The sequence below is a fragment of the Schistocerca gregaria genome, chromosome X (assembly GCF_023897955.1).
Source record: "Schistocerca gregaria isolate iqSchGreg1 chromosome X, iqSchGreg1.2, whole genome shotgun sequence".
NCBI lineage: Eukaryota > Metazoa > Arthropoda > Insecta > Orthoptera > Acrididae > Schistocerca > Schistocerca gregaria.
Genome location: NC_064931.1, coordinates 739,237,504 through 739,250,366, shown reverse-complemented (window position 1 = coordinate 739,250,366; position 12,863 = coordinate 739,237,504). Strand labels below are relative to the sequence as shown.

The following is a 12,863-nucleotide window of genomic DNA, read 5'->3' as shown; positions in this document are numbered from 1 at the left end:
CATTAGTTAACAGCAGTTTCACTGAACTCGGACAACAGAAACACATTTCAGAATGCCAGGGACTCAAGCATATTAATGATCTAGCACCGCTGGTCATAGAGTGGGAACTATGAAAACTTGGAATTAACAAATGTAAATCAGTAGTTGGTAAATAAGAAAACAAAGAGGGAAATTTTTAGATCTGTGGAACACATGCATACATTTAACCTTTTGACAGTGTTGTGTACAAGTATTTTGTATTGTTCTGTTTTGAACAAAAAAAGGATTTTGTATTCATTGCATGTCATACAAAGATATCAAAAATATTGTTGCCTCTGATAGATAAATATTGTAGTAAAAGGATGTTCTTCTAATTTCAGTGGGATTGGGAATGTAATGGAATGTATACGAACTTGTAGTTTGTGTACTCTGTTTATCATAAGAATAAACCTGATGTAAACATTACACCATGTATTTGTCCGCATTTGCTTGAATCTCATTGGATTTTTTTTCACGTGGAGCAGAAGCCAATCTGTGTCCAGTACAGTTGAGTACGATCATAAGGATATGTTATATGCTGTGTTACATGCACATAGATTGAGTGATAATGCGGGACAATAGCTTTACCGGCACATTAAACTTGGACAGCATTTGGTAGCCAGCTGGTCCAACTAACCTAAAACAATGTGAGCAGTTGCAGTCCAGACGTAAAAAAAGATGAGCAAAGAAACAATATAGCTTCGAGTGTCATTTAATTTTTTTTTAAAATGAAATAATATGCAGCAGACCCCCAACACTACTGCACAATTATTAGGTGACCAGGCGAAAAGCATTAAATGCTCTCATCCTCACCTAACATACTATTCTACTTACAGAAAAGAGTGATGGAAATTCCTAACATAAACACAGGGTAATTATCTGAGCAAACTATGTGTGATGTAAAAGCAAACTTTAGGAATTTCACCACACTGTTGAATACTGAAGCCACTGGAGGTATAATTATAGTCAGTCGTCTGGTACTCTCTTAGCTCCTTCCTTATCTGACTCCGAGAAACTTATTTCATTTCTGGAACTATCATCTGCTACATTGATAACAAGACGATCAACAACAGAATCCACAAAGTCATCCAGGCACCACATTTTCTCCTCCTCTTTCATGACATGCCACTCTGTGTCCCGCAGCATTCAGCAGTGACATGTGAAAAAGCTGCGTGCATTATTTCCAGTATGTCTGGCAGCTTAACAGTCTCGTTATTTCTTGTGACAAATCCCTTAACCTGACTTCATGTCAGTTCTGTTGGGTTCATATTGTAATGGTACAGTGGCAAATGTAAAAATGCAACATTTGTATGGTGTGCTTGATGCTGTGAAAATGATTGTTTCTGAAATTTCTACAACACTTACTATTCTGGTTCATGTGAGACTACACCTGTGATATAAAACAATGGACATAGTCCAAATAAAGAGTATTTGGTTTTTCATTTTTGCCTAAAAATTAAATCGATACATTTTCTTAATTTAAGCAACCTTTATTAATAATCTTTCATAAAATATCAATGATTAAGAATTTATATTTGGAATGAAAACAGGAATTTCACGTGCAGTTTGTAATTAGAAACAAGATAATGCACATCATCCATAGCAAAATCATGATTAATTTCATAATTACGAGATGTAGGTATTTCAAACCGAACGAAAAAAGAGACTGTATCTAATATGCATCAAATACAGTCCTTTGGAAAAGTCAAAACCAATTTTTTTCTTTAAATTTATGAAAAACATTTAGAGCAATCTATTTCTCAGCACTTTGTAACCGTGTTCCCCATGCGTGTTTCACTACAAAACAGGAAACGGCCTCAGCCATTTTCATACTGTGTGTTAACAGCACGACAATGAGAACATGGCAATACAGTGACTATGACTGTACACAATTTTTGACATAAAGACTACATAGCTAAGGCATGATTAAGAGAAACATTGATGTCTGTTAATACATTAGAATATTTTACAGTTTCATCAAATGTAACTAAGTAATAATATATCTAATACATAAGTAGGGCCTTCTTCTGAGAGCATAACAACACCACTATACGTGTGCTACGCCTTCTGACCAATCACCGCATTTCTGTTTGTTTATATCATGTTTATTCTTATGATTAACAGAGTATAATCATTGGTAGGAACAGCAAAATATGTGGCACACAGGCAATTGACACTCCAGAACCAGCAATGGGTGTGAGAAGAGATGATAGTAACTGAGTGCATTGAATGAGACTGTAGGTCTGCTATAACTTAGCTAAAACAGCACCTTGATATATTTACTTGTTCTTGAAATATCTGGGATGGCCTGTCTTGGCTGGTTCATTCTGTATACAGGTTATATCCCATATTGGATTTTCCTCTGATGTGTTTTTACTGTCACTTGCCTGTCTCATTTGGGCCTGGGATAGAGACAAGAGCAGTTTGGTCTTTCAGTTGCAGTTGTTGACACATTCTTGTTTTATTTGCTTTCTACATCATTGTGTGAAATACGTAATCATCCATTATTTGTTATTAGTGATGTGTGTGTAATTGAATTACATCATAATTTAAAATGTGCATTCAAATCCAAGAACACTAACTTTCTTATATGTTGTTGTTGTTGTCTTCAGTCCTGAGACTGGTTTGATGCAGCTCTCCATGCTACTCTATCCTGTGCAAGCTGCTTCATCTCCCAGTACCTACTGCAACCTACATCCTTCTGAATCTGCTTAGTGTACTCATCTCTCGGTCTCCCTCTACGATTTTTACCCTCCACGCTGCCCTCCAATGCTAAATTTGTGATCCCTTGATGCCTCAAAACATGTCCTACCAACCGATCCCTTCTTCTAGTCAAGTTGTGCCACAAACTTCTCTTCTCCCCAATCCTATTCAATACCTCCTCATTAGTTACGTGATCTATCCACCTTATCTTCAGTATTCTTCTGTAGCACCACATTTCGAAAGCTTCTATTCTCTTCTTGTCCAAACTAGTTATCGTCCATGTCTCACTTCCATACATGGCTACACTCCAAACAAATACTTTCAGAAACGACTTCCTGATACATAAATCTATATTCGATGTTAACAAATTTCTCTTCTTCAGAAATGCTTTCCTTGCCATTGCCAGTCTACATTTTATATCCTCTCTACTTCGACCATCATCAGTTATTTTACTTCCTAAATAGCAAAACTCCTTTACTACTTTAAGTGTCTCATTTCCTAATCTAATTCCCTCAGCATCACCCGATTTAATTTGACTACATTCCATTATCCTCGTTTTGCTTTTGTTAATGTTCATCTTATATCCTCCTTTCAAGACACTGTCCATTCCGTTCAACTGCTCTTCCAAGTCCTTTGCCGTCTCTGACAGAATTACAATGTCATCGGCGAACCTCAAAGTTTTTACTTCGGCTCCATGAATTTTAATACCTACTCCAAATTTTTCTTTTGTTTCCTTTACTGCTTGCTCAATATACAGATTGAATAACATCGGGGAGAGGCTACAACCCTGTCTCACTCCTTTCCCAACCACTGCTTCCCTTTCATGCCCCTCGACTCTTATTACTGCCATCTGGTTTCTGTACAAATTGTAAATAGCCTTTCGCTCCCTGTATTTTACCCCTGCCACCTTTAGAATTTGAAAAAGAGTATTCCAGTCAACATTGTCAAAAGCTTTCTTATATAGAAAAGCATAAAAACATAAGAGAGGAAATACATACAACAGACAACACACAAGTGGCTGGTGGAGTCTTGCACTCTTGCACTCTGTCCTGTATAGTCATTAGTTCTAACAGGGGGTGCAGTCAGCAGGCAGCACACGCACCTGCTGTAATACTAGCAGGCCAGATGGCCTTTACTGGCTGTATCAAGCACAAACTTCATGCACGAACTATGCAGCAGTGCACACACAAGTTACAGCAATATGGATGTTTTATAAAATGAAGTACATACTTCAAAAAATATTTATTGCACCTTTGAAGCCCTCAATAATCAGGCAGATGGGAGCTGCAGTAGTACCTACAGCATTATTAAAAGTTCTGGTTTCCTCAGACATATAATGTTTTGATGAAAATAAAATATTCTAAACAAATAATGAAAGACAGGACAGATAAAATTTCCAGGAAATGAGAACCAGTGTTGAGATACGATATAGTATGAGAGTGGATGACTTGTGGATCTCATCCAGAGATATTTTAGATCCACTTTTCCCTTTGGGCTCTTGAAGCATCCACTTGTGAATCTGCCATATTCTTAACCGTGAATATTTTGGTGTCACTTTTAGTCAGATTCATTATTTGTAACATTACTCTCTGCTGTATTCAGATTTGTGACTTGAAATATTTGTGCATGATAAATTAGCAGCAATGATATAATAAATTTACTATTCTTTTGCAGATGATGATCTCTTGAAGGATTTTGTTCATCAGTACATTAAGGTACATCATGTTATAGCTGATGATACTTCAGAGAGGTAAATTTCTGTGTTATGAATGTATGTGATGTGTTGTTCAGTACAAAATTATTTTTTTTACACCTAATAAAAATTTATACAAAACATTACTGTTTTTAATTAATTACACTGATGATTTCGTTTAACAGAACCTATGTATTTTGTATGCTGTGCAGCAAATGAGTAAAAACTGGGCTTGAACTGAACCAAGATAGAAACAGATGTATACAATATTAAATTGTTTTTGTGTTACATTTTCAACTATTCAAAAATATTTCATGTGTTGTTATTCAGGGAAGAAGATTATTATAATTATGTTGTTAGCATTTGTAGCCATTCTCTTTCAGTTACTAGTTCAGTGCTGTTTGTCTAGTAAATAAGAAAAAAAACTATAAGTTGTCTCTTGCAATTGATTGCCAACAAAAAATAAAATTTAGTTACAAAACACCAGTGATAGTTATTTTTAACTGCAAGATAAACAGAGTATTATAAATATGTTCTTAATTGTGTCATACTTTGATAAAATACCTTCTCTTATATTCATATGTGCACTCCTAGATTTCTTTTGCACTTTAATCATTAGAGAAGTATTTATTGGGTAGTCTCCACAACTGTACCCTGATGCACTGACAAGCCATTCTCATGCCCTTGAAGAATTTTTTCTGCTGATGAAAATAATGCCCATTTCACTGTATTGTGTAATGTGCAAACGCTTTCCTGGCAGTAAGGTTATAGGCACATGGACCATGTATGCAATGTTATTCTCTCTCTCTCTCTCTCTCTCTCTTTTCTCTTCTCTTTCTTTCTTTCTTTTTCTTTAAAACCTGGTGACACAATACAGCTCTTTCTTGTTGTGTTCATTCATATTTTCTGTATCTCAGTGTGTTCTGTCTGATAATAGTTTGTTTCATGTAGTTGTGTATTCATTTGTAAGCGGGCAGGGCTGCAACTGCACTTCATTTTTGGTCTCATAACCATAAATGGCAAAGAAAAATGTGTAAAACAACACACAACACAAAATGAAGAAACAGATGAAAATAAGTTGCCACTGTCGGCTCCCCATCCCTTCCCCCCTTGCTGCTACACTACTGACCTTCTTACAGAAGGAGAAGACTACTAACAACAAAAATTCCATAAAATGAATCCAAACCTTCAGATAATTGGGCAGTTATTTGGTCAAAGACAGAATGATAGAAAAAGAAGAAACTAACTAACCAGTGAGATGGCTTCCATAGTTCAGTGCATACAGGATTCATATGGGCAAACTGAGACTCTTAGCACAGGTAAGAGCAACATGTTTCTTTCTCAGGAGACTCATCCCAAAGCCCCCCCAAGATCCCTGTGCTACAGAAAGGACAACCTCAAGAGTGGAAAAGGCTGAGGGTGGTATGCCACTGTTCATCAGTGATACCTACCACTTGTTGTCTCTCCCTCTGAATACCCACTTGTCCAGGATTTGCACTGTTGTAGTCTTACCTTATCAGAAACAATATATCTCCTGAAGATGGGGTATTGCACACATCTGAGAAATGATGTGGTGTCATTCATTATCATCAATCTCTTAACCTTTGAATTTACACTAGTAAAAAAGGATACCAATGGTTAACAACTGGAATTACCATGTTTTTCTTTTTTTTTCTCCTGATTCATTGGCATGGATGTCTTAATACCCCATGTTTCATTGCACACTTAAAATACGTAATAAACTGTGCAGGTTTATTCATTGCTATTCTCAAAGAGTACATTCAGGCATCTATTCCATTGTTATGATAGAAAAAGCCTTTGATTACTCAAATGGTTAATATGCTTTCTAGCTCGCCATTGTGGCCGAGCGGTTCTAGGCACTTCAGTCTGGAACTGCGTGACCACTGCGGTCGCAGATTCAAATCCTGCATCGCGCATGGATGTGTGTGTTGTCCTTAGGTTAGTTAGGTTTAAATACTTCTAAGTCTAGTGGACTGATGACCTCAGATGTTATAGTGCTCAGAGCCATTTGAACCATCTGAATATGCTTTCTAGTCCTCACTGACACTGTTCAGTGGAAATTTGTAGATGATTAGCACTCTAGTCACCATTCTCCAGTCAGAATACATATCTCAGAAGCTGCCAAAATGAATATCCAAGAAGGTGAACTGGATGCTATGTAGCCAACATTGTTACAACATGATGGAATGGATGGATTGTTTGACAAATATGTTCCACCATGTTGCTAAAGTATCTATTCCAAACTCTTTAGGATGTCTTTAAAGGCAGCATGTTCCTTGTTGTGATATCACCATGACTGTTAACATACCTGTCAGTTCCTGCAGAAGACGTAACAAACTTTCAGGCATATAAGGAAAACTATGCTAAATCATTAAGGACAGCAAGAAGATATTGTAGTTTTATTTCATGCACACCATCAGTCACTCCACAAAGTCAATATTATTATGGGGCCCATCATCAGGATTTCAGGGTGAAGCAGGAGACATCGGGTTAAAGATTTCATGTGCAATGGAAGTCTCCAGACCAACCCAGTAAGACATAACCAGACAGTGGCAGAATATCTTACAGAAGTGACTGCCACCACCAGCCAAGAGTTATCACAGAGAGAGCCAGATGGCACTATAGTGCAAACACTGAAGAACTTTATAACTTACCATTCTCTATGTCCGATGATTGTCCCATGACACCTATTCATGATAAAGGGCATTAAACCATGTCATGGCATTAAAGAGAAGCCTAAAAGACATTCTTGCTTCATTCAGCTGGATTTGTTTGGTGGGATAGTCCCCTGACTACTGGTAAGAGACCATCTTAGTTCCTTTTTGTAAAATCTCCAGTGGATTATGTCTTTCTAGCTGGTTGTCAATGTGTTACCCTCAAGAACTGCGAGGACAGACACATAATGTACCATCATTTGATGTGCGTTTCCAAATCCAGATGTTCCTTAGTCCAAATTCTCTTCACTATTTTGTTATAACTGCAATGACACATTAAAAAGTTAATGTGTCTAATGATCACCACTGCTTTGCACTTCTTTGGTGGACATGGTAATGCAGCTTTGACTGCACTTTGCACTTATTCTGAAAGTTCATGTATACCTCTGTGATATCAGTTTAGTTTGGAGCCATGCTACCAAACTTTTCAGATGCAAGATACTGTCTGACATTCAGTTATGATCGCTATGTATATAATCCATCTCTCCTGGTAGTTAACATACATCACAAAACTATAGCATGTTTCTTTGCTTATCCTATAAATCCAAGAACCATTGATTACAAGTGTGCATATCTTTTTTGATTATCTTTAATCTTTCCAATGGTTAATTATACTTTTATCGTTGATACCAGTTTTTGAGTGTTTTCTGTAAAATGAGTGTAGATATAATCTTATACCTTGGGTAATCATCCACAAATATGGCATTATGTTTGCCAAAATGAACAATGGACTGTTCATAATTGTTATTGCATGCCAGCTCCTTTTAATGGTTTACTTTTCCTCTGTATTGGGTTCCCTGTATTGAGCAGTACATGAGTTGTTACTGCATTTGATTTAAAAGCAAGTATGCTGGTGTTGTTTTTAAATAAATGGATGATACAGCTACCTCATTTGTTTACTTTTTTCTGTATTTTCTTCAGGCACTAATTGAAAATGGATCTGTGTATCTGAAACTAGTTGTGTTCAGTGGAGAGAGAGAGGAGGAGGAGGCAGGAGTTGTGTTACAATAAAAGATGTGCAGCTGAGGTGGAACTTTATATACTGCTTTTACCTCCTTAGTCACTTCATTTCCACTGTGAGCTAAGGAGATAATATTCCACTACTGATAAGCTGAGCTTATAGGAGGCCATTATACAGTAACTTTCCTTATGCAGTCAACACCAAGTACATGTCTCTTTCAATCTTCTGAAGCTTACAACACAACCTGAAGAAAAATCACACACAACTCTAATAGTGAGGCTTCTGGGACACATCTTAATATAACCTTTCTTGCCTCAGTGGTATTACAGATACCAAGCTGCAGTAGGAGGTCTTTTTCACCATTTTGAGCAGAACTATGTCTGTCTTGGAAGCCTTAGCATCTTTGCAACTATCAATATGATGATGATGATGATGATGATGATGATGATATCCATAATGAGACCACTGCAAAGCTTCTTGTATTTACACTCTCTTGTGATCGTATTTTGAACCTCCTTCCATTCTGCAGCAATAACATCTCAGTTAAACTGATTTTAAAGAGGTTTGAGTAGCTGTTATAAACAGGCTTGAAATTGAGAACAAAGAAAAAGATGCATTTCATCCACCAACATTCATGACACACATTTATACCACTATGGGTGAGAAAGAGACTGCAAAGTCTTGGCATACTCACATGGTTTGCAAATATAATGGACTGAAGATCCATAATATGTTTATCATGTCATTCTGAAAATGTCCCCTTGGCTGTGGCTAAAGCATGTCTCCACCATGTCCTTTCTTCTAGGAGCGCTAGTTCTGCAAGGTCCGCAGGAGAGCTTCTGTGAAGCTTGGAAGGTGAGACAAGATACTGGCAGAATTAAAGCTATGGGTCGGGTCTTGAGTCTTGCTTGAATATCTCTGTCAGTAGAACACTTGCCCACGAAAGGCAAAGGTCTCGAGTTCGAGTTTCGGTCCAGCACACAGTTTTAATCTGCCTGGAAGTTTCATATCAGCCCACACTCCGTTGCAGAGTGAAAAATTCATTCCAGTATCATCCACAATTCCAGATTTACAGCTTGGTGCAGTATCTATATATGTTAATATCTTAAACACTATGCTCCATGAGGAGATGAGAGCTGATAGCAGATGCCTATAGGATACATTGTGTTCCTGCTTGAGTGCCGGCCTGCTGGCAGTAGTAGGCAGGGGTATGCAAACAGCTGATGTGCAGGCAGTCAGGCAGCTAGGCTGTACCATAAAATACCGTACTATTCTGGCCTAATGCTGCAGGCAGGGGTGGCTGAGTGGTTTGTGCCTATCCGCGAGTGAGCTGATGAACACTCCCCTAGGTCCCATGAAGCAGCAGCGGGACAGCGTACTACAGGTGGTTGATAAGCCCTCATTGTCCATCTGGTGGAATCTCCTCAAGGTTGCATCAGGTTTACAGGTACTTGTCTGATTCTCAGTCATCTCTTTTCTACTTAGTTGAGCAACCACCAATGCAAATAGTATTTGTAAGTCACCTCCAAGCAGTGATTCCATTTGCTATACATGTGGAAACAGTCCTTGTGAAACTTTGTGTGGACCAAATGTCAATCCATCATTAGGGTGAGAGCCAGCTTCTGAACCGGTTGCCAACAAGGTTCTGAAACTGAAGAAAAACAGCATTCAACATTATGTTTTTAAAGCATTATTCTAAAGCATTTTAAACCAGCATTGCAGCTATATGACTACTGCATTTAAACAGGGAGACTACTTTGGCTGCTGTGATTTATACTAAAATGTAGACTTTCACCGCCGGATATGTCATGTCCATTATAATTATCCGGGCTATTATGCCATGGTCGGTTGATGAATTCTGTGTCAATTCCCAACGTTTTGTCCCCGTCTGCAGGGGACATCTTCAAGGGGGTCTGTAGGTCGATGGAAGGTCCAACACACCCACTGGCTCGCTACTGACTGCCGCTGAATTCTGCGTCCGCGCACTCCCGCGCCGAGGCATGACGTCACGTGTATTGAAAACGTCAGTGCAATTGGCCATTGTCCGCTGCTGTCGTTCGCCGTTGCCATCACCCAGTGGTGGACGGGTGGTACACATCTTCAATACCGGCATCCATATACCGTTTAATTTCACACCCTTCTCTTTTCGATTGAAATTATTATAGTGTTTGGCAATTTTGATTGCCTCCCTGTAGAGCCTTTTGTAATATCTGCTTGTGGCCGCTAGTACTTGTCTCCTCAAAACGAATATGGTGGTTACTTGGTTGGAAAGCATGCTCCGCAACAGCTGATCGTTCTGTTTCTCCTCTTCTACAATTGCCCTTGTGCTCTTCCAAATGTTTTGAAACAGTTCTTTTAGGTACCCACATAAACATCTCCACAGCTATATGGTATCCTATACACTCCAAATTTTTCCAATGGTTTGCAAGCATCCTTGGCAGTCTGAAGGTATTCCTGTATCTTCCAGGTGGGCTTGTAAATTATGGTAATATTCCGCTTCGTCAAGATCTCCCTGTTCTTTCTGTTACATTTTTAACAAACGGCAGGAAAACCTTTGATTTTTCAGTAGCCTGTATGTTTCTACGTGGCTGTCTCAACGCACGTTTTATTTCGGCGGATGAATATCTGTTCTTCCTTAGTGTCAAGCAACTCAGGTTCACAAATATTTCTAGCTCTGTCCGCTAACGTCTTGATACCACCCCCTTCTGTGCTGCTGTGATTTGTGCTCTGATCTTGTTCTCTTGATCCACTTATCAAATTAATTCCCCCCAGGGGGCCTGCTGCTCTTTGGCGGGTTCGTGCTTGGCTACCACGGGGCCCCAGCCTTTGCAGCATCTTTTCCTTTTCATGCTACTTTTTTTCCCCTTACTTGGGGAACATGTCTGGGATGTTTTTGGGAATGTGTTCTGTATTTTCGGTAGCCGAAATCAGAACAGTCTCTCCACTGTTTTTCACTTCTTTTTTCTTTTTTTCGTTCCCCTTCTCCTATCCTTCCTCCGCTTTGGCGTTTTATGTTCCTCTTTTTCTTCTTTCTGCCTGTATGCCCCTGAAGGCCAGCCCACATGTCTGACATGCAACAGGTCAGTGGGTAATGCTTAATTCCCAGCCCCAGGTTGACAGGTAGGGTTTACATGTACACCCCAGTACAGGCCAGGCCCAGGGAGGGGTGATTGGATGATTGCCTGAGCTGCTATCTTCCCAAATTGCTGATTGTTCCCTCTGCCAGGTGTTTGGGAGGCGTGAGACCTGAGGTGTGAACAATCACCTAAAGCGGGTGCGCCCCCCTCTGAGGAAATCATCATCTTCAGAGTCAATGTCCACTAAACGTAAATGGAACGAGGCTCTCGAGTCAAAGACCCTTCCAGCTGCACTACGGTTTCTCATGGTTTCACGTACTGAAGGCCACGCAGTACATCTAGTGACACAGGCTTTTCAGTTGTGTCATCTGCCCAGATTCTCTCATTGCCCTTCAGAACCTCTTGTGTGCTGTACACAATCCATCCCTCAGTACAACAGGTTCAGCAAAGCTTTCACTTGCTCACTCTTGATGGAGCTACTGTGATGTTTATGTGGGTCCCTGGTCACGTCTGTCTGACAGGAAATGAGGCCACTGACGATGTTGTCAAGGCTGCAGTCCTTGTATCTCGGCCTGCTAGTTCTTCCATTCCCTCCAATGATCTCTGCGTTGCCGTCTGTCAGCATCACCACTGGTCTTCCCTTCACGGGAACAAGCTCTGGGTAATTAACACTCTCCCAGTGGCTTGGATGACCTCCTCTTGGCCCTCTCACTGTGAGGAGCTCATTTTAGCTGTTGCATGTTAGGCTCTGTCTTCTGAGCCATCACCGTTTGTTAAGTAGTGATCCCACACCACTTTGTGCTCATTACCTTCAACCTTTGATGGTTCACCACTTCCTAATGGAATGCCCTTTTTTAACCACTTAATTCTCATTTATGTTTGCTGTCGTGAGTTACCATTCGTTTTAGCAAATGACGCAAGGGCTGTCAACCACATTTTACTTTTTATGCATCATAGCAATATGGCGAAGGACATTTAATCTTTAGTTCAGGACCTCCATTCCCCTAAGGCATATTTTATGGACCTTTCTCCAAGTCCCTGTTTTTAACTGTCTTTCTTTACATTGATTTGGCTTAACGTGTAGTCATTTTTAACTACCTTTTTTGTTTTTGTGTTCTGACATGGGCACAAATGACCCTCGTTGTTTTTGCGTCCTAAAACAAAACAATCCTGAGGGCACTGAATCACTTGAGATGTATTGAAGCCAAAAAATGCTTCAGTTGCTCAGATACCCTTAGTGCAAACCATCCAGCACATGCACACAGTAGAGGGTTGGGTTGGGTTGTTTGGGGGGAGGAGACCAGACAGCTAGGTCATAGGTCTCATTGGATTAGGGAAGGAAGTCAGCCATGCCCTTTCAAAGGAAGCGTCCCGGCATTTGCCTGGAGCGCGATTTAGGGAAATCACGGAAAACCTAAATCACGATGGCCGGACGCGGGATTGAACCTCATCCTCCTGAAGGCGAGTCCAGTACCCAGCAGTGAAATAGGTTTAGAACCACCAGAACACCTTCCTTCACCTACAACTTTTCGGATTACGGCATGTAGGTGTTCAAGGCATTGAACTGCCAAATGCAGCCAAAGACACCTGTACACTACATACTGTGGCACAATTTAGAATTGAAATATGTATAGAGAGAGAACAGTTAACATACTTGATTCTCTGAAGAAACTTAA

The 12,863-nt window shown here is 39.7% G+C and overlaps 1 protein-coding gene across 1 annotated transcript in view; it reads left to right on the top strand.

Annotated features, from left to right (window-relative positions):
- LOC126299561 (uncharacterized) overlaps positions 1 to 4,557 on the top strand; it is a 280,185-nt gene extending 275,628 nt beyond the window's left edge. Inside the window, exon 13 of the mRNA XM_049991559.1 lies at positions 4,396 to 4,557. Within this exon, the coding sequence (XP_049847516.1) occupies positions 4,396 to 4,475 (80 nt within the window). The 3' untranslated portion in view covers positions 4,476 to 4,557. The remainder of the gene's footprint in view (positions 1 to 4,395) is intronic.
- The last annotated feature ends 8,306 nt before the right edge of the window (positions 4,558 to 12,863 follow it).